The 25,697-nt window shown below is 37.5% G+C and overlaps 1 protein-coding gene across 5 annotated transcripts in view; it reads left to right on the top strand.

The window, feature by feature from the left end:
- SKIC3 (SKI3 subunit of superkiller complex) overlaps positions 1-25,697 on the top strand; it is a 48,923-nt gene that overhangs the window by 21,157 nt on the left and 2,069 nt on the right. For all 5 annotated transcript variants that reach the window (XM_080573715.1, XM_080573712.1, XM_080573713.1 and 2 more), the window contains 23 exons: positions 393-495; positions 1,286-1,462; positions 2,438-2,582; positions 2,750-2,828; positions 2,941-3,002; positions 3,132-3,188; positions 4,362-4,430; positions 5,917-5,991; positions 6,608-6,749; positions 7,910-8,003; positions 8,536-8,613; positions 9,961-10,085; positions 10,918-11,041; positions 12,847-13,065; positions 13,905-13,977; positions 14,718-14,771; positions 14,883-14,994; positions 16,278-16,406; positions 17,046-17,167; positions 18,598-18,753; positions 21,503-21,655; positions 23,365-23,495; positions 25,230-25,353. In XM_080573715.1, coding sequence (XP_080429841.1) covers positions 393-495; positions 1,286-1,462; positions 2,438-2,582; positions 2,750-2,828; positions 2,941-3,002; positions 3,132-3,188; positions 4,362-4,430; positions 5,917-5,991; positions 6,608-6,749; positions 7,910-8,003; positions 8,536-8,613; positions 9,961-10,085; positions 10,918-11,041; positions 12,847-13,065; positions 13,905-13,977; positions 14,718-14,771; positions 14,883-14,994; positions 16,278-16,406; positions 17,046-17,167; positions 18,598-18,753; positions 21,503-21,655; positions 23,365-23,495; positions 25,230-25,353 — 2,603 coding nt within the window. The remainder of the gene's footprint in view (positions 1-392; positions 496-1,285; positions 1,463-2,437; positions 2,583-2,749; positions 2,829-2,940; positions 3,003-3,131; positions 3,189-4,361; positions 4,431-5,916; positions 5,992-6,607; positions 6,750-7,909; positions 8,004-8,535; positions 8,614-9,960; positions 10,086-10,917; positions 11,042-12,846; positions 13,066-13,904; positions 13,978-14,717; positions 14,772-14,882; positions 14,995-16,277; positions 16,407-17,045; positions 17,168-18,597; positions 18,754-21,502; positions 21,656-23,364; positions 23,496-25,229; positions 25,354-25,697) is intronic.

Below are 25,697 nucleotides of genomic sequence, written 5' to 3'. Positions count from 1 at the left end.
TTTTTGTATTTGGCAATGATTTGATAATGTTTTTGACTAAAGTGTAAACTGAATATGGCTGTATTTGTCAGACTTGCCAGTGCAGAGCACCGCTCTAGTTAATTCTTGAAAACAAACCCAAAGTTTCAGTGCTATATTTTTTGTAATTACACAAGTTTATTTTAATATTCAGATTATTCTACAGTTCATGCTATTGAGGAAGGGGTAAAAGCAAAAATCTCTCTTGTGAGCCACAGAGTGAGTTTGGTTGTGGATCGTTTTGATTAGGCATAGTATATGTAGGGCATAAAGCATAACGTGGAGCAGTCCTTCTTCATACCACCCCACCTCCTTTATCAAGCAGTAACATGGAAGCATCTGTTTTCATAGAGGATATTTTGTCTGTCTTTCAGGACTTGGTGAGTGCTATCTCATGCTGGCGAAATCAGCCCTTGATAAGTATCTTGATAGGAAGGCTGTGGATTACATAGAGCAGGCTCTTGAATTTTTTACAAGGTTAGTACTAAACATTCTGTTATTTCATTTCCGCTGGGCTTGTGGTTTGAAGAAGTTAAGTGTTTGAGGACTTTCAGTTACACTAAATCAAGTGAACTGGGCTTCTAATGTAGAAGAAAGTGTTTAGTGAAAATGGTTTGAATAATGCATGGTGGACTTAGGCTGCCGGAGTGAATGGTAATTAGAGTTTTCTTTTTTTGTGTTTAAAGACACAGAGTCCTTTGATTATAACACAAGTGTGAAGTCGCACACAGTTCACTCCAGCTGTCATCCTGTGTATATGGGTAGAAGGAAGGGAACTTCTACCAAAAATGGTGGATGAGAGGCAGTTGTAGCTTACCTTCCGCAATCTCACTGTTTTGCTTATCAGACAGAATGCTTTAGAGGCCTAAACTGAACCTTGGGATAATTGTTGGTATAGGAGAAGGTCCGCTAGGTTTCTGCGGATGTCTCATGTCTTGCAATATAAATGATAGTGTTCTGAAATGCAAAAGTTAGTGTTGTCAGCTGACATTTTGACAGCTAACAGGTAATTTTCAGAACAGACTCTTCGTCTCCACAAAATTGGAATACGTTAGCATTTTGTAGTTTCTCTTTTTATGATTATTTTTAACTTTTTAAAACTACAGATTGAGTAGCAAGAAAACAGAATAATAAAAAAAAAAAACAAGCAGCCCATCGATTAATTAGAGCTTGTGCCACTATTCAAAGCGGTGAACTTTCTTTCAGGAAAGAGCATTGCAGTGTCTGAACAGATATTTTGTGGGTTTTCTTAAATATCAATTTACAGGGCAACAAAGCACCGTCCTGATATATCTTCCCTTTGGAAACTGCTTGGAGATACCTGTACTAGTGTGCATGTTATTTCACCAGCCAAAGTGAATGTTCAAGTTCTAGGATTGCTTCTGGGTAAAAACGAAGGCAAACAGATGCTGAAGAAAAATGAGCTGCTCAGACTGGGAGGAAGGTAATTTTTTTTTTTTTTTTTTACTGTCAAGTTCTTCTACATATCTGTGCACACTATAGAGTCTCAAGTATTCTAGACTATATTATTTCTAGAAAATGAAACAAGTGCTGATCTTTATCACCTGGATATTTAGTGAAGATTAATGAGGAGGTAAAGAAGGTCTCATGCTTCTTTCAAATTATACCACTCATTTCAGGGTATGATCCCTGGATTGCCGCAGTGGCTCTCAACACTTAATTTAGGACCTGCTCTTCTCCTTGGTTCTGTCTCCAGAGCACGGCTATATCCTGTCTGTCATTCAGTAAATTGTGCTACTTTAAACAGAGTGGTTGCAGTAGTAGTTAGCCCATTCTCCCAGGATTATTAAAGTCCAAGATAATACTGTAAGCTTTATGTCTGTGTTTTTTTGGACAAAACTGTCATCAATTTGAGCCCTAGTTATGGGATCTAAATTACATTGGAAGACGCAATTCCTTTTTCCTGGCCCTGGAAGCTCATGATAATAGAGCTAGAGATAACAGAAATACTTAAAGTTTTCTTGTAGCCTCTTCTGTGGCTCCTTACGAGCTTTGTGCAGCTGGATGCGTTAGTTAAGACAGGCTGGAAATGTACCTCCTTAGAAAATCTCAACAATGATATGTGTAGTCAAAATACTTCCTAGGGTAAGTCTGATTAACTCTGAAAATGGCTGATGTTTGTTTTAATTAAAAATGTGCATATTGCACCTGACATAACTGTTATATTTCACATCTGTAGTTTCACTAGTGGTGGGTAATACAGACCAGGGTGGATTCTGTGAAGATAGCTGTCTGAATGAAAATTAGTTGTCATAGGATTTCCATTCTTGTCTGGTTTTGTTTGTATTTATGCATATTTGTTTGGTTTGGGTTTTTAAGCACTCAAGTGTTTTTCAGTTTTCTGTTCTTCATGTTAGGGAGGCTCAGAATAATACTTGTGTGATTCATGTTTCTGTAGGTGTTACGGCAGAGCTTTAAAATTGATGCCTTTGCCTAACATATGGTGTGATCTTGGAATAAATTATTATCGACAAGCAGAGCACCTCACAGCAGTGGATGCTGACATGAATGAGATCAGTGAACTGCTAGAGAAATCTTTGCAGGTACTGCCTGTTTTTCTGTTGCATTCTTTAAAGTTTAAATCAACTTTGGTGTTTCTCTGCCTAACCTCTCTGTCCTCAATAAAACCTAAATCTCTGGATAAGTTAAGTGCATAAAATCTTAATTTTTGATAATCTAGTAATTCAGTTCACATTTGATTTTCTTCCAGTGTCTCAAAAAAGCTGTGAGGCTTGACAGCAAAAATCATCTTTATTGGAATGCACTTGGTGTAGTTGCTTCCTGTAGTGGTAAGTCTTCAGTGAGACCCCTAGCTGCATAATATTCTAAATTAGAAGGCAACTTGACTAATGGTGTTTATGAAATTCAGTTAGATCTAGCTCTCCTTTTTTTTCCCCCCAGCTATTGGGAATTATGCTCTTGCTCAACATTCGTTCATCAAATCTGTTCAAGCTGAGCAAATCGTAAGTGCTGTAGGCAGCTGCCATCTGTTTCAAGTGGGCATTTGAAACTTTTCTTCCCCTGATGCTGTGTCATTTTTTTTAGAATACAGCAATAACACATCGGTTTTAACTTGTATTTGTTCTCCCTAGAATGTTGTTGCCTGGACCAACTTGGGGGTTTTGTATCTAGTGACTGGAAACATTGAGGTACATTTTTTTTCCCATTTCTCAAATGCAGATTCCCTTTCCACTTTTTTTTTTTTTAGGGGAATATAGTAGGGTAAGAGTGTGGGCTAACAGTGGAGAGCATACCTCTCAGATTCAAAAAACTTAATTGCATTGAATGAAATAAATCAGCATCTTTCTTGAGTCACACGAATTAAGTATTTGTTCTGGAGTGGATACAGTTAATTGAACTTACTCTAAATTGCTGAAGTTTCTCTCCAAATGACTAAGTGGAATAGCAAGTGTTCAGAAGGACTGAGAAGGACTGAATCAAACCAACTCACAGCAAGTTTGACTGGGAACTCTTTTAGTCACAAACTGAAACTTTGAGTTTCTGAGTTTCCTGTAGGTAGCTACTTTCTGCTCATTAATATGGTACATGACTTGCCATAGTTCTGTATAACCTTTAGAGCTTCTCTGAATAAAAACTGGAATACCTGTTAAGTGAAGTCCAGGCTTCTCATGCACCTAAAACTACATGCTATCCTATTTGCTGGTCAGAATTTCAGCAATTTTATTTAATTTCTGTAACGTGATGGTCAAGCTTCATTTTTAGTAAAAATAATTTAATAGTACAAACTCCTTACTGCTAAGACTACTCAGGCTAGGACTTTGTTCACCTTGTGCCACATTAAGGGAAGAACAATGAACATGTGCAATCTTGAGGGAAAATTATGACTTGTGGATGGTAATCAGTTTAACAATTTTCAGAATGTGTCAAACTGTTTACATGAAAGAAATGCAAATTCCAAAATCTGGATCCTCTCAAAGGCTGATTTTAAAATAATAATTGTTCCAACAGTTAATCTAGCTTCTTCCTCAGAACAAGGAGGAGGAATTGTATTCGGAAGGGAGAGGAACTTTGATCTCGTAAATATTTTTGATTTTATATTTTACTTTTGAGAAGACTAAACTGCTTTATTTTTGTGGGTGATATGTTGTTCTGTATAGCACACTAGATATTTTTTAGTAGAGATCTAATTTCATTCATGAAAATGAAATTTTCATTTGAAAATTTGAAAATGAAAATTTGAAAATTCATTTTCATTTGAAATGAGCCTCTTCTAATACTACTGCATGTTAACTATGAATACTCAAAAGTGATCTGTCACCATGCCAGACAGTTGAATAGCATCATTATCTTTGGCTCTGCAGCAAGCTCATGAAGCCTTCAAGGTAGCCCAGTCTCTGGAGCCCTCTTACCTACTGTGTTGGATTGGGCAGGTAAGATGTGAAAAAATCTTAACTGTGCACCAAAACCAGTTGTTATTGCAAGAGAGGTTTTACACTCCATGCTAAGAATTGGCACTTAAGCATGTTCTCATAGGATTTTAGGTAGAGGGAGCAGCTGCTTCCCCTGGGGGTGGGTGGGACCCCTTGCTTCTGTATTGGTATATAATGGGAGCTACATTAATCATGTATCTTTATATAAATGTTTTTGTGGCTAATGTAATTCTGAGTTGTATAAGAAATTATCTATTAAAAAATTAATTTTTGTGCTCTGAAGCTTATTATTAAGTGTTCTTAACAAAGTACCATCTTCGTAAGATGCTAGCTATTTTGGCTTCTGCTGTATGACTGTCTCATTAAATGGCATTGTTTAACGCACTTCTCAGTGTCCCCCTGTCTATCTTCACTGTTAAAAACAGTAAGTCTCTAATGTACCTGGTCCAAAAGCAGCTCTTACATCCTGGGAGGTGCCTTCTTCCACCTACCACTGCGGATTGGATATGCTCCCACTGGTATCTAGGCCATCTGTGAATAGTAGAAGTACTCATGACTCACTTGTGATTGCTGTAGGTGCACTCAATAATCCCATGCTGTTGACCTGCTAATAATATCTAATTGAAACCGGATTCTAAGGGAGGACTAGTGACGTCATGTCAAAATTCAGCTCCCATCATATGTTGTTATAAGTGGAACTAACACTCACAAGTCTTTGTCTTCAAAAATGTAAAGTAGCTGCCCGACACCTTAAGTGTCAAGGGCTGATGCAGCGGAGACTACTTATGCCCTCTTTGAAGTGTTCATTTTATTCTTAGAATTAGAGAATGGTTTGGGTTGGAAGGGATCTTAAAGCTCGTTTAGTTCCAACTCCCTGCTGTGGTCAGGGACACTTCTCACTAGACCAGGTTTCCCAGAGACCCATCAAACCTGGCCTTAAAAACTTCCAGGACGGTGCATCAGCAGCTTCTCTGGGAAACCCAGTCCAGTGCATCACCACTCTGATTAAAGAATTTCTTCCTTACATCTAATTTAAATCTACCTTCTTTGAGCTTAATGCCATTACCCTTTGTCTTTTCCCTACGCCCCCTGACACAGAGTCCCTCCCCAGCTTTCCTGCAGACCCCTTTAGGTACTGGCAGGCTGCTGTAAGCTCTGCCTGGAGCCTTCTCTTCTCCAGGCTGAACAACCCCTACTCTCTCAGTCTCTCTTTGTAGGAAAGGTGCTCCAGCCCTTTGGTTGTTGCCGTGGCCTCCCCTGGGCCCTCTTCAACAGGTACATGTCTTTATCCTGGGGCCCTAGAGCTGGATGCAGTATTTCAGGTGGAGTCCCAAGAGAGCAGAGTAGAATTTCTTTGAGAGCATGAGAACATAAATTATTTTCATGTTAATTACCTAAGATGTGCCTGAAGTAATGTGTGCTGAGCCTCTTGTCAGTGTCATAATTTTTAAAGTACCTGACCACAGGAACCTTTGCTTCTCTGTAGGCTCTTATCGCAGAAACGGTTGGCAGCTATGATACTATGGATCTCTTCAGGCATACAACTGAACTTAGTATGCATGTAAGTGTAACAGTTATATTGTACTGAAGATTCTTCATATCTAATCTCTCTAGTTAGGTGATGTATTTTTTAAAAAAACAGTTGTCTTTAATGATGGGACAGCTAGAGTTCCAAATGGGGTTGTCTTGACTTTCATGTTGGTGTTCCTGGCCTGTGCTGGCGCTGAATGGCAAGCAGTTATTTTGTTAAGTGCTTTAGTCCCAGTGGTCCAAGAACTCTGCTCCATAAGTTGTGAAAAAAAATATCTTGATGTTGCACAGAACTGGACAGAGATCAAAGGCATAAATTGGAGACATAAACAGGAAAGAGTGAGGATACTGCCAGTACCCTGGGTTCTAAGAAAGTGGAGGACTTTACATTCTCTTAACCTTTTCTCGTTTGTCATCCCTCCAGTATGTCATAAGTGATACGTAAATATGAGAGTTCTTTAATTGCCCAAAGGACAATTTTTTGTTTGCAGCAATCCAGTTTAGTGTTTTATTCTACTGCTTAACAATTATGCAGACTTTTAGCCAAGATTGTGTTAAAACAAAGAATGATTATGGTCTTTTAAGAATTTCAGTGTTACTTAAGCAGGTTCAGTGACTCTCAATTTGTGTGTTTTTTATTTCCTGAGACTGAGGGAGCAAAAGGCTATGCCCACTGGGTTTGTTCAACGCTGCAAGATAAAGACAACAGAAATACTGAGGTGTATCTGTACAACATTGTTCAAATGAATGCTATTCCAGCAGCTCAGGTGGTCATGACCAAATATACAGGTAGGTAACTTAGATGCCTCTCTGAATTGCCAAGCCTGACTACAAGATGTGTTAAATGTCTACTTCTGTACAAGGTCTGGCAGAGAGTGATTCGGCTGGACTAGGCTCTTGTATTGTAGATTAAGCAGACAAAGTGGGGTTAATTGGTTACCGATTTTTATTAATGCACTGGAACAAAATAGGTATGAGTTCTATCATTCCACCAGACTTCGTTTCAGGAACTGAGCACAGTGAGGACCAGAGCCTTGTTATACTTGCCACCAGGTGTCTGGTATCTGACTTCACTTGAGTATATCTGTATGTCTGTGCAGATAGCTGCTAGCTTTTCTGCCCGTGTGCCATACATTCGGCTGTTTCTGGATACTGTAAAACTTTATAACCTGAAGCACATAATAGTGTTAACCTCCAGTAAGAGACAGAAGACTTTCTTGGGCTTGGCTTCAAGCCAGCGTGGCCTCCATGTTGTGGTGAGCTTGTGTATATTTAGCCCAGAAGGTGGATAGAGCAAGTGTGGATTTTCTTTAATCTGCATCTCTTACTGTAAATACATCCTTGGACTAAATATACCCACTGCTGATATTTTTAGAGCTACAAACTAAGTTACAAGCGCTTAAGGTAAGTGTGAGAAGGCATTTGTAAAATCCCTAAGCAAATTTCAAGAAAGGCCTATGTTCCCCTTTCTGGTCTAGGGAAAACTGTTAGGATTGAGATGGCAGCTGCTAACTTTAGCTACTGACAAGCCTTTCAACGTTGTAGTAGTGAAAATAAAATAAACCATAAGGTTCTATTAGTATCTTACTAAAGTCAGTACAAGCTGAGTAATTTATTATTTCATTACCAAAAAAAAAGACACCACAAACCAAAACAAAACACTGTGGGCTGAAAAAAATGTATATATTGGGCACATCAATACTGCGTCATAAGAGTTGAAACACTTTTGAGCTAGCCTGATGTCATGTTGTGGTCTTAGTATCTCTTCTTTATTTGCTTGCAGCCTGTCAAATAATTCCAGTGAGCAACTGACAGAAGCACTTAGCAAAGTGCTTTTTTTATACATATATATATGTGTACTGTTACATCAATGTAGCAGTGTTTTTTCTAATACTTTTCACTGCTCTTTCTGATTACATTCTCCTATATTGTCAATACTGATTTTCTAGAAAGAAATCCAGATGATGCATCTGCTTTCACAATGCTTGGTTACTTGAGTGAGTATATGGATCTAAAAAGGCAGGCAAAAGATGCTTATGAGAGGTGAGTTATACATACTAGAATGTTTACTGATAGAAGCTCCTTGTCCTCTTTTTCTGTAAAGGTTTTTCTTTTCTTGCAGTAAACCTTATTTTCAAGAACTCAACAGTACATTTCAACTAACCGTACTGCAAGGGGGATGTGGGGATGTTCTTATATCAAGTTTGGAAATGTAGAACACAAATAACAAGGAGAAGTAAAGTCATTCCAAGGCTGAGTGTCTTACTAGGACATTTAGCTAATTCAATGTATGGCATCTCTCATTTTATTTTTTTTTTTTTGGTCTCTATTCTATACTGATTAATGTCAGGGTTTTTTTTCTTTTCAAATGGTAGAGGAGGGTGGTGAAAGAAACCACATTTGGAGAGCATGCTTGGTGATGCATTAAACTTTGTAAGATTGGCTCTGTGCTTTCTGTGCTTACGTGTAAGAAGATTTCTATGTAAAACACTTGTCCATTCTGCTCTGAAAACTAATGTCAGAATACTCGTGTTACAGTCCTATGATAACTACTCTTAATTGTGGTTATTTTAAGGGCCGCTTCATTACTGAAAAACTCTGAGGATACTGAGAAATATAATATAGCTATGCAAAACTATGGCAGATCACTGTGGTAAGTGTTTGTTGACGTACTTATCCCAGCCCCTAGCTTCAGCTTTGGATGTAGTGAATGCAGTGGTGAAAAACCTGTGTGACGCCAAATGGTGGAAGATCGACAGAGAAAATAATTTATTAAACATCATTCTTAATTTTAGACCAGTCTGACTGAACTCTTTTTGTGCTCCAGAAATGGTTACTATATCAAAACCACATTAAAGGAATTTCTCTACCTCTTGGCAGTTTATAACATATCAGTGATTCCCCTGCACTCAATTTGATCCTTAAAAAAAGTCTAAACAATGTAGCTGTACAGCCTCCAGGGTAAATTGTTTTTTTTAGGATCTCCACACTCTGGATTCAGGTATGCTTAGTTTGAATAAGATAGCTGCTTTAAGATTTATTAGAAGTCCTTTCTACCTGCCCTTTGAATTTGTATTCACTTGTATGACCTGAAGCATGCGTGGTTAGGATGTGGTACGCATGTGACCTTTCTGCTGCTGACCCTTTCTGCTGCAACCCTACACACAATTGAGTTCCCGTAACGGAATCACAGAATCATTAAGGTTGGAAAAGACCTCACGATTCGCTTTGAGTTCTGATGGAAGGCAGGGCGCCAGGGTTAACAGATGAAGACTTTCAAACTGTTCTTTGATGCGAGATGGCTCAAGTTTTGCTTATTAGATTTTGTCAATGCTATAGGGAAACTTAATGTATTCTTAATTTTCTGTGCATGTAACTGGAGTACCTATGCTGTGATAATGCAATAATTCATTCTTAAATTTCAGAGAAGATTTCTGAAGCAGCTCTTTGGTTTTCCGTAGTCTCAGATCCACACTGTATGCATGGTGATTCCTGTGTGCAGCTTACACAAGACTAACAGTTCAATAACTAATAACTAGTTCTAATAATATATTCCTGCGTAATTTCTTCCATAGTGGCCTTAGAACAAGAATTCTGTATCTGTTTGTGTATGTACACTTGCCTGTGTGTGCACGTGCATGCTTTGATTTGATTTTTCTCTTGTTTTTTCACCTTTGCGGTTTTCCTACTCTCCCTCCCTATTCCATTGTGCTGACAGTTAAGCTACATCTTTACATAGAGCTATCCTGCACATTTTTCCCACCAACAATTTTTCATGCAACAGGTAATTGGAAAGAGTAACTTCTGTAACGGGAGGAGGGTAAGAAATATTGCACGTTCTTGTCCTAGTCCTGCACTTTTCCAGGTGTGTGCTTAGAACTGCTGTTGAAAACAGGATACTCAGCTGCATGGACAGCTTTTCTGGATTATAACAGCTCTTGCTACATCCTTCATACTAACGATAGTTTTTTTGGTTTTTTTTGTTTTTTTTTTTTCACAGTGCCATTGGTGAATGTGATAAAGCCATTGAGGTTTATACATCAATACCTCTAACTGATTTTGATGGCATTGTGGGGATAGCATTAGCCTACTTCAAGAAAGGACTCTTACAAGAAAGTATTAAAGGTAAACATCTGCCTAAGTCAAAGCACTATAGGGCACTTCTTAGAATGAATCTTACCAAAGTTTATTCATCTAACCAACCTAGCTGTAGTTGAGATTATTTCACTCTTTCAGTCCCAATGTATAAATACAAATTCCGTAGCTATTTTAATCATTTAGCTGTTGAGTGCTAGAGCTATTAAATGTACTAAGGAAAGCTACATTTTTATAACTGTTTAATTCTTGTCCATTAACCTCTTGTGCTCTTAGCTTCTCTCACTATCATGAAATGGCTTTCCTGGGAAAATCAGTTCTGGGTAGGAGATTAATGTGGTGTACAAAGCACTTTACCTTTAGGAATAAATGTAAGTGCCATATTGTCATGTTCTACACTGCTGAGATGTGAGATTTCACAAAGAGGTGTACTGAATTATCAGTGCAGAAGTGTAAGCATTCACAGTAGAGCAGCCAGCTCAGCATTTTAAAGAACTCTGTTTTTGATTGGAGTTGTCTGCCCATCTCAAATACTATTTCATAAATATACTGTCATAAGGGAATCTTTAAACTGCACTCATTAAGTCTTTTTCTAGATATCCCTGCACTACTTCTCCGATTTATTTCCATTTGCTACATATTAAACAGGTTGTAAACAACCCTGGCATTTTCCAACCTACAGTTGCTTTATAATGTCATAGTTGTGTGTTCTGCAGTATGATGTGAGGCATGAAAATGTAGTGAACCTGAAACAAAAGTGCCTTGTGTGTATGTATTAATATCGTGCCTTTCCAGAGGCTTTATGAACAAGGTATTTTCTTCCCTTCTTCTTCAATTCTAAGTCTTTGTTTTATTTTACCAGCCTATGAGAAAGCGTTGTCTGTTGCCGAGTCTGAACAAGATAAAGCACATATCCTGACTGCCTTGGCAATAATAGAGTATAAGCAGAACAAAGTGGATGCTGCAAAGACCCTACTGTTTAAATGGTGAGTGGAGGGGATAACAATCAGTATATGATGCTTTATTGTACTGCTAAAACCGAAAAGTCGCTTTTGTTGGGGGCCTCAGGTTCGACTCCTGTCAACAGAGAATTCCAGTAGTGGCTGTACAGTCCCCATCTTGCCAGAAGACTCATGAAGTTACTGAAATAGTGACAATTCATGACTACGCTAAAGCCTGAGTAACTGATGAGTTAGCGAACTAATTAGCTAGGGAGCTGGTACATCCTATTAATCACTGCAGAGAACTATTTTTGTCCTTAACATCAACAGTGAGAATTTCCTAAATGATGGTAGTCATTTGTGTTTAAAATAATAATAAAAAAGTAGTAAATGCTTTAGAAAAGTAACACTACATTGAATATGTTCAGATCTAAATCTGAAGCACAGTGTTGCAGAGTTATACAGTCGATTTTAATAAGAAGAAAAGAGAACTGTACATTCTAATCGTAGGTCTTTGTTAATGGGAATTTTTGCAGGGGAACTTGAGTGGCCTAAGTAGGGCACTGAGCAAGAAGATTCCTTTTTCTTCTTTCCTCATGGACAGCTTAGCACAGAGATTTTGGTAATGAGTATGTCTCTGTAGCTGGTGTGATAGAGTAACTCTTCTTACTCATGGGAGAGCTATACCCTTCCACTAGCTGACGTGCTTGGTGTTGGCTATTCAAGGTTGCATGTAACAGCTGGTGGGATTTCTTTTTTGCCAGGGACTGAAAACAAAATATAGAATAGGATGTTCACATTCTTGTATATTTTTCAAATGCAGAAATTATGTAAGATTAATTATTAGTTAAAGATTATTATTTATAAAAATTATTCTAAAAAAGCTTGATCAGGAACCTTATTGTAGTCACCTGATAAGTGAAAGTAGGCAGCATTTCATTCTGCAGTTGTGTATAGGACATGACAATTAAGAAACTCCAAATTACTGTTGCCATGCCTTATTCTCTTCCTTTTCTTTTGCCTCCTTCTAATTTGTATTGTCATTTATTGAATTACCTTTGCTGTAAGAATAATTTCAATTAGTACATCAGTTAACATCTTTGATTTTGGTTGTTTGTAATGAGCTCTCTGTATTATGCAAAGTCAAAGTTCAGGGGATTAATTTGAGTTGAGACTTCTCCACCTATACTATATAATTTGCAGAAAAAAGTCATCCACTGTGGCTAGTAGGTCTCCAATGAAGATGGGAGTACTGTTGAGATGCGGTTAAACTCTCATAATGAACAGAATAGCATAACTTAGTACTGATACTAAAACTAATTGATGGTGGAAGGCATGCTCGAAGTACACTGAGTTGGAAGAAATCTTGATGTAAACAAGGTTTAATTTCTCAGAACAGCCAAATTGAAAGAGCAGTTCTATGCAGCAGGCTCATTTCTGGCTTTTTCCTTCCTGGATTTCTGTTGCAAAGTAGGCACACTGCAGCTCACTTATGACATGAGTTAGAAGTACAGATGTCTTCAGGAAAATTAAATAGGTTTCAGTGTTAGACATTCTTTTGCCATTCCTTTTATGGGTGCTACTGAAGGATAGCTAATGTGTTGGAGCCTTGCCAAGTATTTATAAGTACTGTGTGTAGCATACTACCTGAAATGGCACACAACCACTTTCTGTATCTTGATATCTCAAATTTACTGATCTAGCTTGTTCCAGCATCTCATAGTGTTAATTCAGCATATCAGAGGTGATATATGGGAGCAAGAGGACTCAAAACCATCAAGTACTGTAGTATTGACAGTAAGTTCAATTTCTGCTCCAAAATAACGTCTCTGTTCCTTCTGATTCAACAGCTCATTAAAGGAACCTAGTACGGAAAGTCTGAAGGTTTTGTGCACGCTAGGACTGGTAAAGCAGGACGTTACACTTGCGACAGCAGCCTTAAAAGAATTACTGAAGCACGAGAAAGGAAAAGATGGGATTTATGAGAGGTGCCTTATTGCATCTGGTGTTTATGCATTACAAGGTAGAAATGTGGCAGTCCAGAGAGAAGTCTCAAAAGCAATACATAGGTATGCATTTTGTTAATATTTAGATTGCCTTGTAAATGTGTTTCTTTATTGATATTCATTAGTAAGCAAAACTCTTTTGCAGCATTTTTCTCTTATTAAAGAATTTTTTTCAAACATGAAAGTGGCTCGTTTAAGATTGTAGAATCAGCAGACAGAAGTTTGCTTTATTCTGCCTGACTTAAGGTATCAAGTGGCAAAAACTTCATGGCTTGTATGTTTTTTTTCTGTTTTTGTTTTGGTGGCTTCTTTGGTAGTTACATCAGTTCACTATGCTATAAAAGCATTCTTCATCTTGCTTACCAGAACTTTCAACTAAGAAAATCTTTAGGGCTTTTATTTAATATTTAACAGCAGCTGAAGCAGTTCATTCCCTTAAGTAGAAGTCTGAGTTTAAAAGTGTTTTGAGTAACCTAGGCATTACAGGAAGGGGGAATTTTAATTATTGCCTTTAAACAAGTCACACCTTACACTCTTTCCAGGTGATTTCATATGCTATGCTTCAAACAATGTTTTTCCCCAAAACTGCAGTTAAAATTCCTTGTTCCTCAGACTATGAAGACCAAACCTGTAGTCTTGGAGTTTGTCCATTTTCTTCCCATGAATATTAATATACATATTATACACTTTATTTCTTTAGCCAGTACTATAATACCAGTGTTGTTTCTTTGTTTTAAATTACTAGACACATCTATTTACAACTGCATTTAGTCTTCTTTCTAAAAACAAAAGATCTATTTGGTATTTACAGCAGCTGCCTACAAAGTCACAGAAGACCGGATTCATTTTCAAACCAGAAAATCTAATGTGCTTGTTTTTTTTTCTTTTTTTTTTTTCCACAGTAACCCTGATAATCCCGCTCTTTGGTCTCTTTTGTCTCGACTAGTTCCACTGTATACGTTACAGAAGTCAAAAGTAAGTGCATTGTAATGCACTGTAATAAGTCTGTTCTGTTTATAACCTGGGTGTACTACATATTGTTTCTTAACTGAAGAAAAAAGCAAAAACACATCATGCTTCAGTACATGTGCATTCACTAGTTAACATGAAAACTTTAAATATAAATACATTTTGATCAATGCACAGGTACACCCTTAACAAATTACTTATCCGGTTATTTGTGTCCTTAATGGCGTAGTGAACCTTTATCTTCTTGAAATAGACTAAATCGACTAGAAGTATTTCATCAAGAAAAGATTGTACTTAATGTATTTAATTTATATAAAAGGATTTTTCATATATGCATACAATATACATTTTTAAGAAAGGTTTTATATATGTTGAATTTGGTTAATGTACTCAACTTTACTTATTTCATTACCCAGTATTTCTTTGCTGCTTCTGTACCTACTGGTAGCTCTTCTCCAAATAAACACTCATTCCCTTAATGTATGTCAAATATCTAAAAAGAAATAGCACCTGAAAACAAATCCCTATCTATATGAAACTTTAATTTACAAACACAAGTTGTGGATAAGTTCTGATCTTGAATATCTCTTCATAATTCTCTACAAAGAGATTTGTCTGTAGGAAAGGAAAATCTTTCATTATGCAAACTTTATATTTCTGATTAATACAGACAAAAAAATCTTGCCTTACAGATGTTGTAATGTTTCTTAACCACATAACTTTTTTTTTTTCTTTTAATCTTGCAGGGTGGAGCCATGGCAGGAAACATTGCACATGCACTTGATTCAAGCTATGGGAAGGTTTGTCTCTCTTAAAATGCAGACTTTATAATTCCATTAAACAATCCTAAAATGAACTCCATCTGATCACTTACATATAGTGTTAAGTCACTCTTATGTTGTATTTTATAGGAAGTCCTACTAAATGTTGCAGTTAATCAGCTGGCAGCAGGATGTCACATGTTAAAAGATCAGAGGGAAAATCCTCTGAAAAATATTCAGAAGGCAATCCACCTCTGTCCAGGTGACTGTGTTCTCAAATATGCTAGTGATTTTTTTACTAATCAGAAACAAAATTGTTGAGCTAACAAAGTATTTGCTTTTCTTGGGTCGTTCTGTTATTTTGTTTTGCCTGTGTATGTTTTGGGGAGAACGCCTTGAATGGAAATTTTAACTATCATTGCAAGTTTAGGCTTGGTGAATTCAACGAGATGGGGAAAAATCCCTGAGTTTCATGGCTTGTTCTGAAAACATGAGCAATTTGTTACTTCCTCAGCAGGAGAAGAGATAAGTATTATTTTGTACGTAAGAAAAAAGAAAAACACTTGTTCCCTCAGGGTCAGTATGCCACACCAAGCAGAGGAGACTTACTCATCTATCTTGTGAATTAGGATTGGAAATTTTCTGTTACAGTATGCTTGTTATAAACTGTAGGCAGCTGTTCACCTATTTCTAAATGGTGATCTTCATTAGATGTATAAAGTGTAAATCTGGTAGGGTTTTTAAGGGCTTTAAAAAGTAAGTCTTGAAAACGAAGTACTAAACCATTGTTTGTTCTGCATTATTTTTGCTTGGATGCATCAGGTCAGTGTGGTTGAAAGTGAAAAAAAATTTACTTTCCGCCAGATACACACAAGACTGACTGCTATTGATAAGCAGTATAGTTGACATTCTACTTTATTAGATTGTCAAGCTGTCTTTTATTTTCTTGACAAAGAAAAAACTATCTTTGGACTGAAAATTTTCATAGCTGAAATTTTTAATTGAGCTCTGTCTGATTCAGGACAGAGACCAGACTCTTGCAGTTACAGGTGTTCTTGACTGGACTAATTCAAGCTAATGCTGAGCTTGGTTTAGCTGACACTAGAAGTAGGCACGTGTCTGTGATCACCGTAACTTGCATGCTGGTGGTTGAACTAGAATGAGCCCGTGTGACTGGAAGCTGTGGATGGCATCTTGGGATTTTTTCTGTCTCTCTTATGTGGTACTAAATGATAGTCAAGGTTAGTCTGCATCACTGGAATTAAACACACCAGTGTCCGTATGAAAAATACATTTATTGGCTTTAGAAATGGCATTTTTACCTTAAGATTTGAAGAAGGTTACTTGTTAGAGGCAAATACTTGTCTGCTGCGTTGGGCTGAGCTGATGTGTGTGTCTGATTGGATTACTTGCCTTGTTCTTGTTACCTTTATATACTGTACGTGGTTCCATTGATGGCTATGTTTTTATGCTTAATCATTCCAAATGAACTACCAGGCTATTTAGAATGGGCACGAGTTGCCTTTAACCATTGTTTTCTCCTAGATAACCCTGCTGCATGGGCAGTGCTAATGGCAGCCTGTCATGCTGAGAACACTGTTGTCTGTCTAAACAACACTCAGCCAAAGCGAACAGGTCTAGAGATGACACTTGTATCTACAATTTCAGCCAAAAGTAAGATGATACAAAACTTTTTAATTAAAAAAAAGAAAAGAAATATAATTGAAGTGTTCTAAGCTTGCAATACTATCCTGAATTTCAGAAGTGTGCATATACAGTGTGAATTGCATAGTAGTAATTAGAGTTGCAACTGTATTTTTTCCCATAAAAATACTAAATCCTAATGTAGAGCTAGCATTAATTACTTAATTGTAGCTTGCATTTCCTTCCAGAGCCTCAAATGTTTTTGATTGTTTGTTTGTTTTTTAAATAGTACTTCTGAACTCTGAGGTGCATATTACAGCAAAGGAACACTGTTCAGAAGAAAAGGCTGAAGTTACAATGAGCTCTGTAACTTTTCCAGTAGAGCGATAACCTCAGTTAATAGGCCTGCCTTGCTTAATATCCATAGCATTTTGAAAACTGGAAGTAAATCAATTATTTTCAAACCATTAACTCAAAGGGTGGATTTGTTGTTCCATCCTCTTGTTTTCAATTTTATCATCTCTTAATGTTCCTACTAATGAAGGAAATGATGTCAGACCAATACTCCTAAAAATTCTCCCTTACTAGGTCAATATCCCTTACATGTGACATGGTGGGGCACTATAAAGTGTACAGTAATTCAGTTTAGTGTTTTATGTGCTTTTGCAGCTAGAGAAAATAACCTTCCACGTAATTATATCCAGACTCTTGAAGATTGGTCTCTATGTCAAGCTATCACCAGTCTAGAGGAGACTGGTAGAATCTCAGAAGCTGAAGCACTTTGTACCAAGGTATGACAGCAGCATACTGGCAAAATGTGAAAAGAGTTGTATAGAAATCATTGCATGGTGAATGTATTGGGTGACGAAACTTGTTCTGCCCTTCCTGCCTTTAAATACTAACTTAGAGTTAAGCAAAGCAGTAGAAAAATTCAAGACAAGAAATCCAATCAGGAGACTTTCAGGGGACTTAACTGTCTTCTGATCTGTGGTTAAGTTACATTGGTAGTCAATTTCAGATCCACAAGTGGATGCCGCAAGTTTAATTATTAAAAGGAAAAATCTTGAGGCAACACAATTGGAGAAGGGCACTGTTGTGTTAACAGCCTTCAAGTGTGTATATAAGAAGTTTGCAAAAGATTAACAAAATAATAATTGGACTCAGCAGCAGACATCCTTGACTTTCACTTAGAAAAATGGCTAATCCCTTGCAGATGTGTTCCTTGCTTATAGCACTTCTATACTGGCGGGGAAGGGAGTTAATTCCTAAAAATGAGATTCAGTGAACATGCTGGGGTTTTTAAGAGACAGGAAAGTATTTTCCCCTAAATGTGCTTGGGGTGGAGGTGTTTTCCTCTTCTGCACATCATGTATACGGACCTTGCTTATATTAAAAAGGGTTGGATATTGCTACAAATACTACATGGCATCTGGGGAAGGAGTAGGAAGAGATTATAGTGATTTTTGCTGATTTTTGTTAGTTAAATAATTTAGGGAAAAGAGAGTCAGTGCCTGCAGTTTCTGTAGAAACCAGAGTAAGACTCTCTGGTATCATTAGCTCTCACTGAGCGTTTTGGATCTTAGGATTTCCAGAAGGTGATATAACTGGGAATGACGAGTCAGGCACTGCACTCTGAATTTGAGACAGGCAACTTAATTCCACACTTGCTGTTGGGTAGAAAAATTGAAGCAAATACTAACAGCTTCTACTTTGTTTCATAAAGTCTCTGCAATCTGGGCATTCTTCAAAGATGCAACTTGTTAAGGCAGGAAATGTTTAGTAAAGTGCTTCTGTTCCAATGAGAATAAAGAACCCTATCTGGGAGAACCAAAACTGAACAAAAAATTGAACATTCCTGAGGTCACTTCAGTCGTGGGATAGACTTTTTCCCCCATCAGCCCAAAACTTGTAGTGATTGTCAAGCCAAACTGGAGCTGGAGGTCTGCCACTTATCTGTCTGTCTTTCAGAAACCTCTAATAGTAAGACAGGTGCAAAATTTAGGAAAGATTTCAAATGTATTTTAAGGGGAAAAGGAAAAAAAGTTCCTATTCCCATGTGTCAGTTCCTGGAACGCTTCTTTCTGCAGAGTAGAGGAAAATGCCATCTTGCAAGGATCTTGAGAATGTTTTCAATGCTCTTTTCTGTAAAAGACTCACATGGCAAAAAAGAAAGTATCTTCTGATATTTGTAAATGATCATTCTGATTCCATTTGGTTTTAGGGTTTAAAGAGCTGTCCTGAGCACCCGGGTCTATTTTTGCTTTTGAGACAAGTTCAGTGTAGGCAGCTGTTGCAGACTCACAAAGAGCTTCCAGATACCATCCTGGAGGAGCTTCGCAAAACAGTCATGACCAGTTCTTCAGTTGCAGCCTGGCAAGTAAGTGTGGATTGTCTCCCTGATTTTGGTATGCTGCTTGTTACAGTGAGCTGTGAGAGTATCCATGGTAAGTGTGTGAGAGTTTGTTTCACTGTTTGCTTTTTTTTTGTCCACTGATAGTAAGTAACAAAGAAAATAGCTAGTATTAGCTATTAATATTAGCTAGTAATAGCTAGTATCTTTATAAAGCTGTATCTTTGTTAATTTTCTTTAATAGTTGAAATAATGACAAGTGTTAGAAAGAACAAGCAGACATGGGGGCAGAATTAAAAACCTAGAGGTTAAACACCTGACACATGTGTCTTTGGGGTCATATGACTTAGCAATGTGAGAAAACAGTAAAATATTTCATAGCCTATAAGAGTAGATGGAGGCAAATTGTTTGCACTTCTTTATTCTCTCTTGAGTTCCGTAATTTTCTGACATCAAGTGTCACCGTACTTTCAAGTCAGCTGAGACTGGGAGGAATAGAAGTCACTCACAGGAACAGTGTTTGCTCACTTCCTTTCGTGGAATTGCAGGAGGTCATTTTTAGTTAATATGAAGGTGCTATAACTTAGTTCATATGCTGCTTCTGTGAGACAATCTGAGGAGACTCTGACATGCCAAAAGGTCTTTCGGGCAATGCAGCATATTTGTGCATATATATATGTGTATATATATATATATTTTTAACTGTTGCTGTTGGTTACAGTTACTCTCTTCCTTCACTGATACTAGGAGCATGTTTAGCAAAATTCCATGAACTTTCAGAGGTTTTTCATGTAGATGCAGGAAGTACAGTGCTCCCTCTGCCTGTTGAACACGCAAAACCTCCTTACCGGAAAGTTTCACTAAAGGTGATTTCAGTCCTAGAAGATGAGACCAAGGCTGCTGTAGAGATCATTATGTCCCTTGTCACAAGGCTGCAGGTCATCTTCCCTTCTGGAATATAAGAGTAGCATTTGTGGAAAGGTGCTTTTTTTGGTATGTTTTCCTTAGACTTGTAAAACTTTGTCTTCCTGAACTGCAGAACTCATTCAGATGGGATTTGTAAAATACATGGGTATGTGAGACATGATTATGTTCTCTATTATTTTAGTAATAATATTGAAAATGGAGTTCTTCAGGCAGCTCTTGAATAGCCAAGTGTTGTCCTGCTTATAAGCAGGGAAAGGAAGTGAACTAACCATGTATGTGGTTTTCGTTTTGTTTTGTCTTAATCCAGGTCATACAATACATAAAATACATCTGGATAAGATCTTTTCAGTCTTCAATTAAAGAAAATATTTCTCAGGGCTAGGACAGAGTTCTCAAGAAGCTTGCCTGACTGCTACAGCTGCTCCTAGTGGATAGCTATGCTTTCATGTTTTCTCGCTCCAGACTTCCTAAGAGTTTGATAAATATTTTGTCGTGCTCAAAAGTGTACATCGCAATGTCCTACAGTTTTACTAAATTAGAGTGGCCATTAGCCTAGATTTTTGCTTAAGTTTTTGCTATATGTCTAAATGGTTGTTCTGGGATTTAGGAGAGCTGCTGAACTACTGTTCTGATGGCTGTTCTTCTGCTGTGGCTTACCAGGGAGACAGTGAAAAAGATGGTCTTGCATGTCTTGCATGGTGCACTTGCATGAGCGTTCTCTTCTTCATATCTTGTGTTCTAGCTATCTTCAGCTGCGAAGCAGTGAGCCCAAGGAAAGGTTTTAGGGGGAGGGTGGAGCACCCTGTTACTTAACACTTGGCACCTGCTTTATTTAACAGAGTAGTCCTGCAGCTTGATGGCAAAGGTTCATAATCTCGCTAGTGCTAATAAGAAGGGACACACTAGAAAATCTTTGTTGACAAATGACTTCTGTGCATCAGAAAGGGTTAAGAATTTTGCCCCTTTTTATACTAGACAGTCATCAGCTAGCAGAAGTCCTTTACTTAAAAGCAGGAGAATTCTCTTTTCAAAAAAGAAGTTGCTTTGGTTGCTTGGTTATCCAGCAAATAATACTTCTAAATGTGCCTTATGCGTTTTGATGTACATCATGCGTATGTCAGGGATTTGCAAACTTGTGGCCGTCTCTCCTTGGAGAAATGTGACGTGGTTACACAATTAACGAGGGAGAAGGTAGAATCTTTTTCCTTCTATTTCTGAGTGAATCCAGAGCTGGTGAAGCTCACAGGAGTGTGAAACTCTGCACACAGGTCCTATTTTCTACTTTCTTTATCCCATGTACTGCCTCCAGGATGACTGTGGTAGGCAAAGAAGCTGTGTAGTGCAAGTTGTACACCCCTTATCTGAGCTCAGACTCACATTGTAATATCTTTCATGTTCCTGAAATTACTCAGTTGTGCTGGAATCTCTGTTAACCTCTACAGAATTTTTAGAAACAAGTGAGGCACAACACAGTTCTCTTTTTCTCTTTTAGCCTTTCTAGGCTTTCACAAAGACAGTCATGTTATTTGTTCATCTCTGAGCAACCTCCAGATGAAGACAGCTATCAGATAGTTGGACATAGATGTCTGGCATAAGTTACTATAGTGAGATGTACTGCTGGCTCTGCAATCAGGAAACTACATTTTCCTGCAGGATAGTGTGCAGTATCTTGGAATGAGGGTGGGGTGGGTGGTGGTGTTTTTAGCTAATGCTATAGTGTGGCACTCTTTAAAAAAAAAAAAAAAAAAAAAAAAAAAAAACACAAAACTAAATTGTATAAATTGTATTGCCTAATGGGATGCATGTTTTGTTGGCTCCTTAAATGATTTTTTTGTCTGTTTATTTTCAGTGGCTGGCAAAAGTATATCAGTCCCAAGGAATGATGGTTGGAGCAGAGATGTGTTACAGAAAGAGTCTGCAGTTGGCGTCACAGCAGGGCAGCTGGAGTGGGAAGTTATCCAGTCTGCTCAGGCTGGCTATGCTAGCACTGGAAATCTGCATGGTAGGATAATTAAAATTATATAACTGCATGATGTAACAGGAGTTGGTGTAATGTTGGGCTTCTGTAGTCTTTAAATGAAACTCCTGTTTAAATGACTTTGCATTTTATGAGTGACAACTTGATTAGAGAATAAAATAAAACATCAAGGGGCAGTGGGCTGTTTATAGAGTGTTCCTTTGTAAGAGAGGTTGCTGTGAAATAACCGAGTAGAATCACTTGGTACGTAAGAGGCTAACTTGTTCAATAAGGCTTAGTTCTCTAACAGATTCAGTTCTATCATCAAAATTGCCATACCCTTCAAATCTCTGTCCTTATGCTCAGATAACTAGCTTTAATAATTATTATTTTTTTTTTAATAAATGCTTTTCCTGTACTGGTGCCTGGTGCTCTGTGGTCATTTCTAGATATGGTGCCTTGCCTTGACGTATAAAGACAATCTAAGGGAAGTGTACCTTGTGATATGAAGAAAATTGTTCTACTTACTCCTTGCACCGAGGGGCCAGGTGAACATAACTCAATTCCTTGGAGAGTGTCCATTCTCTTTAGGCATTGTCACTCTAGAAACTTGCAGTGTACTGTCAGATTTCTTTCAAACTGGTATAACAGGTAGATACCGTTGTGATCTTGGCTAATGCTTTCTGATGTATTTTAACAGATAATTAAGCTAACAGCCTTATCCAAAATCAGGGAAAGGTACCCCATAGCACCCTGAGTGCTCATATAAGAAAGACAGGCAGCTTTACTGAGGATAAACCTGCAAAGCTGTTGCTTCTGGTGGGAAAAGAGAATCCCCATCAGAGTAGACAAATTCCTTTCTCACAAACCATCTGCTTCAAAAGCAGAATTTGTCAGGTGACAAAATTTTTTCTTACCATGATTTTTCTGCCCTTTTTCTAGTATGCTGTTTCCAATTTCCTAAATCTCCTAAATGTCTGCGTAGGTCACAAGGTACTCTTTAATTGAATTAACACTACTTCTTCAGATAGTGGCCTAAATTGCATGATACTATATGACTTTATTAAAAAATATAATTAGAGTGAAACTGATCATCTCATCTCTACTTTTGCACGAGCAGAGCAGTTGATGCATGGATTCCTATTAGGCCTCTCTAATCTGCACTGGCTTAATGAAATGTGCAAGAGCCTGGTCAAAACGTAGGCACCCCTTCAACCACAGCAGTATGAATTCTATCTGGTCAATAGTAAGGTTTTCTTAAGCCAAAAGATACAGTAACTTTCTCAATAGTTGCTTTATTAGGTAATTCCCATCTTGGAGCTGTTTTTTACTTCTAGTAAAACATGTTATGTTCTCCAGTCTTTTCTGGGAATGAATTCTACATTCTAACATAGTTTATTTAATGGGATGAAGGTTTACGAGATGAAGAGCAAACAAAGGGTTTATGATTGAAACAGTCATTACTAACACATATATATAAAAACAAAACAACAGAAAAACAACAAAAAGATTCTTCATATAAATAATCAAGTGAAATGTAGGTTTGTCCAAGACAACTTAATTTGACTTTTCCAGGCTCTTCTAATCAGTGTTTTTATGAAGTTTCATACTAACTTGCCAAACATTTTATGTAACTCAGAACGATTTGAATTAAACCTTCTCTGTAGAGGGCTGCAAACAAACACTGACTTATATTACACACTACAATGAAGCACTTTCTCTCTCTCTTTCTTTTTTTTTTTTTTAACTCATAGGCTAATGTCCCAAATGAGCATTGGCCATCCTTGGTTCAAGAGGCAACAACTGAAGCTTTGAAACTCTCACCCTGCCCCTTGGCATCTCTCCTGCAAGCACTACTGCAGTATAACCGCAAAATGGGAGCAAGGTATTTGTGATCTATTAAGCTTAATGGAATACACTGTCTAGAAGTATAAGTGGTCATTACGCCTAGATCTAACTCCAAGACCTAAAAGAAAATTGAAAACGTGAATTAATTCTTGAAGTGACTTTAAAAGGGAGGGCGGAGGGAGGGAGTTTAGTAGTGTGGGGAACTGAAAGCAGCAGAATCCTCCTTCTCAAAAAACTGTAGATGACCTTCACACAAAGAGAAAAACAGGTCTAAGCTTTTTTTAATAGCATTTAATTTAAATAAATTATTCAGACAAACTATAAAGTCCTCTAAGATCTTGTTAAATAGCATGGCAGATACAGATATCACTATGCTATCGCTATTGCTGGGATCCATTTTGCTTTCATTTAAGTGTAAGTCAAGGTTCCTGTCCATTTCTGAACAGACAGGTGCTCATTTTCCCATTGAGGAATGGGAAGAAGACTGAGGTTTGAAGTGGAGACATTGAATCCCCTACTTTATGAGCCTGGCTATTAAGTCAAGGTTCTTCTTACAGATTTTTTAGTTAGGCTATGGAAAACTGGAAAATTCTAGATGTTTTTTATAGATAATTCTAATGAACTAGATTCTCCAGGTTCTGAGATGGCTTACTTTCTCTGTGAGCTTTTAAGAAGGTGACAGTCTAATGTAATTGTGACAGTTGTTGTTTATAATAAAATTGGGCTGGAAACTTGTATAGTCAATTAAAATCCATTCTATTTTAATTTCAAATATTCACTTAGTTGATCAATTGATTAGATCTTGTGATATATCTATGAGGCAATATGTTTCAAAATCCTGTAACAAGAAATTCATCTTAACTACAAATAACAAAACAGAAACAGATGTAACCTCTAATCAGTCTGTTAAATCACATCGTAATGATATAAAGGACAACGTTTGATATAAAGGACAGAATTCTCAAAACAAAAACCAAATCTGATTGCGTACCACTGAGTGAATACTGTATCCTTAAACTTAACTGCAAGTTCTTGCCACATTTCTAATAATGTGATGAATTTAGAAAACATCTTTGTTAGCTACAAGCTGGCAGTTTTAGAAGGTAGTATCAGCCAAATAAGGCTTAAAACTCTTTGTGGTACTCTGTAAGAAAAAAAAAAAAATCCCTCTCTTCTGCAATTTCACATCTTGCCCCTGTGTTTTACAGGAACTGCAGTATGTTTTGTAAGTGCCTGGATTAAATGTTTGTGTATAATATTAAATTTCATTGGGATTATTAAGACTCATCATAATAGCTGCTTCTCACAGGAACATCTATCTTCCAAAAGATTTGTTTTGTAGCTCTTAAACAAGAGAGTGTCTGCTGTACTGAAGTCATTTTCAGCAGATACTGAAATCAGAAGTTTTGCAGAGTTCACAGAGACAGCATGTTTATCTTGTTACCGTAGCAGTTATAAAATCTGCTATTTCAGTCTGATTCAGGTTAGTCACTAGTTAAAGCACTATCCTGAATGTAATTTATTAAATATAATAATTGTGGCAGTATTCCTTAGCATTGCAGCTGAAAACTAGCTTTCCAGATGCAACTACATAGCAAACAAAGGAACACACAACTCAGCTTCCTCTCTTTTTTGGGTGGTGTGGATACAAGGACCTTCCCTTACATAACTTCTGGTTATTGTTGCTTACCGTCGGATATTGGTGTGTTACATGCAATCTAGTCAGTGAAATTTGCAGTTGATTTGGATTGTGTTTTGGTTGTGCTTCCAGGGAGACTCGTCGAATGTTGGAAAGAGTGGTCTACCAACCAGGGAATCCAGAATCCATAGTGTCAGTGGCACGCTGGTACCTCCTGCAGCATCTGTATGCCAAAGATGATTATGAATTAATAGATGTAAGACAGTCCATTTCATATAGAAATTCAATCAATTCCCATCGAGTATTGTGCTTTTAACTTGTAAGTGGGGTAGAGAGAAGCTAGGGAAGTGGTGGCTCTCCTGTGCTACAGGTTGCAGTGTTTAGGAATTCCATGCTGACGAAACACAGCTCAATTTGTATTCAGTTTGCTTGAAAAGTCTTCTCTCCCTCCCTGCAATACTAATGAAAAACAAAAAGTAAAATCTCTCTCTAAACCAAATTAGAAAGTTCTACTAGTGACTCCTCAGTAGATATGAGGACCATTTTAACAGAATTTTACCTGAATGTGATAATGCAATCAGGAATGTTAATTTCCTCTAG

The sequence above is a fragment of the Anser brachyrhynchus genome (assembly GCF_964034855.1).
Source record: "Anser brachyrhynchus genome assembly, chromosome: Z".
Classification (NCBI taxonomy): Eukaryota; Metazoa; Chordata; class Aves; order Anseriformes; family Anatidae; genus Anser; species Anser brachyrhynchus.
This window is presented reverse-complemented; position numbering and strand designations above follow the sequence as displayed.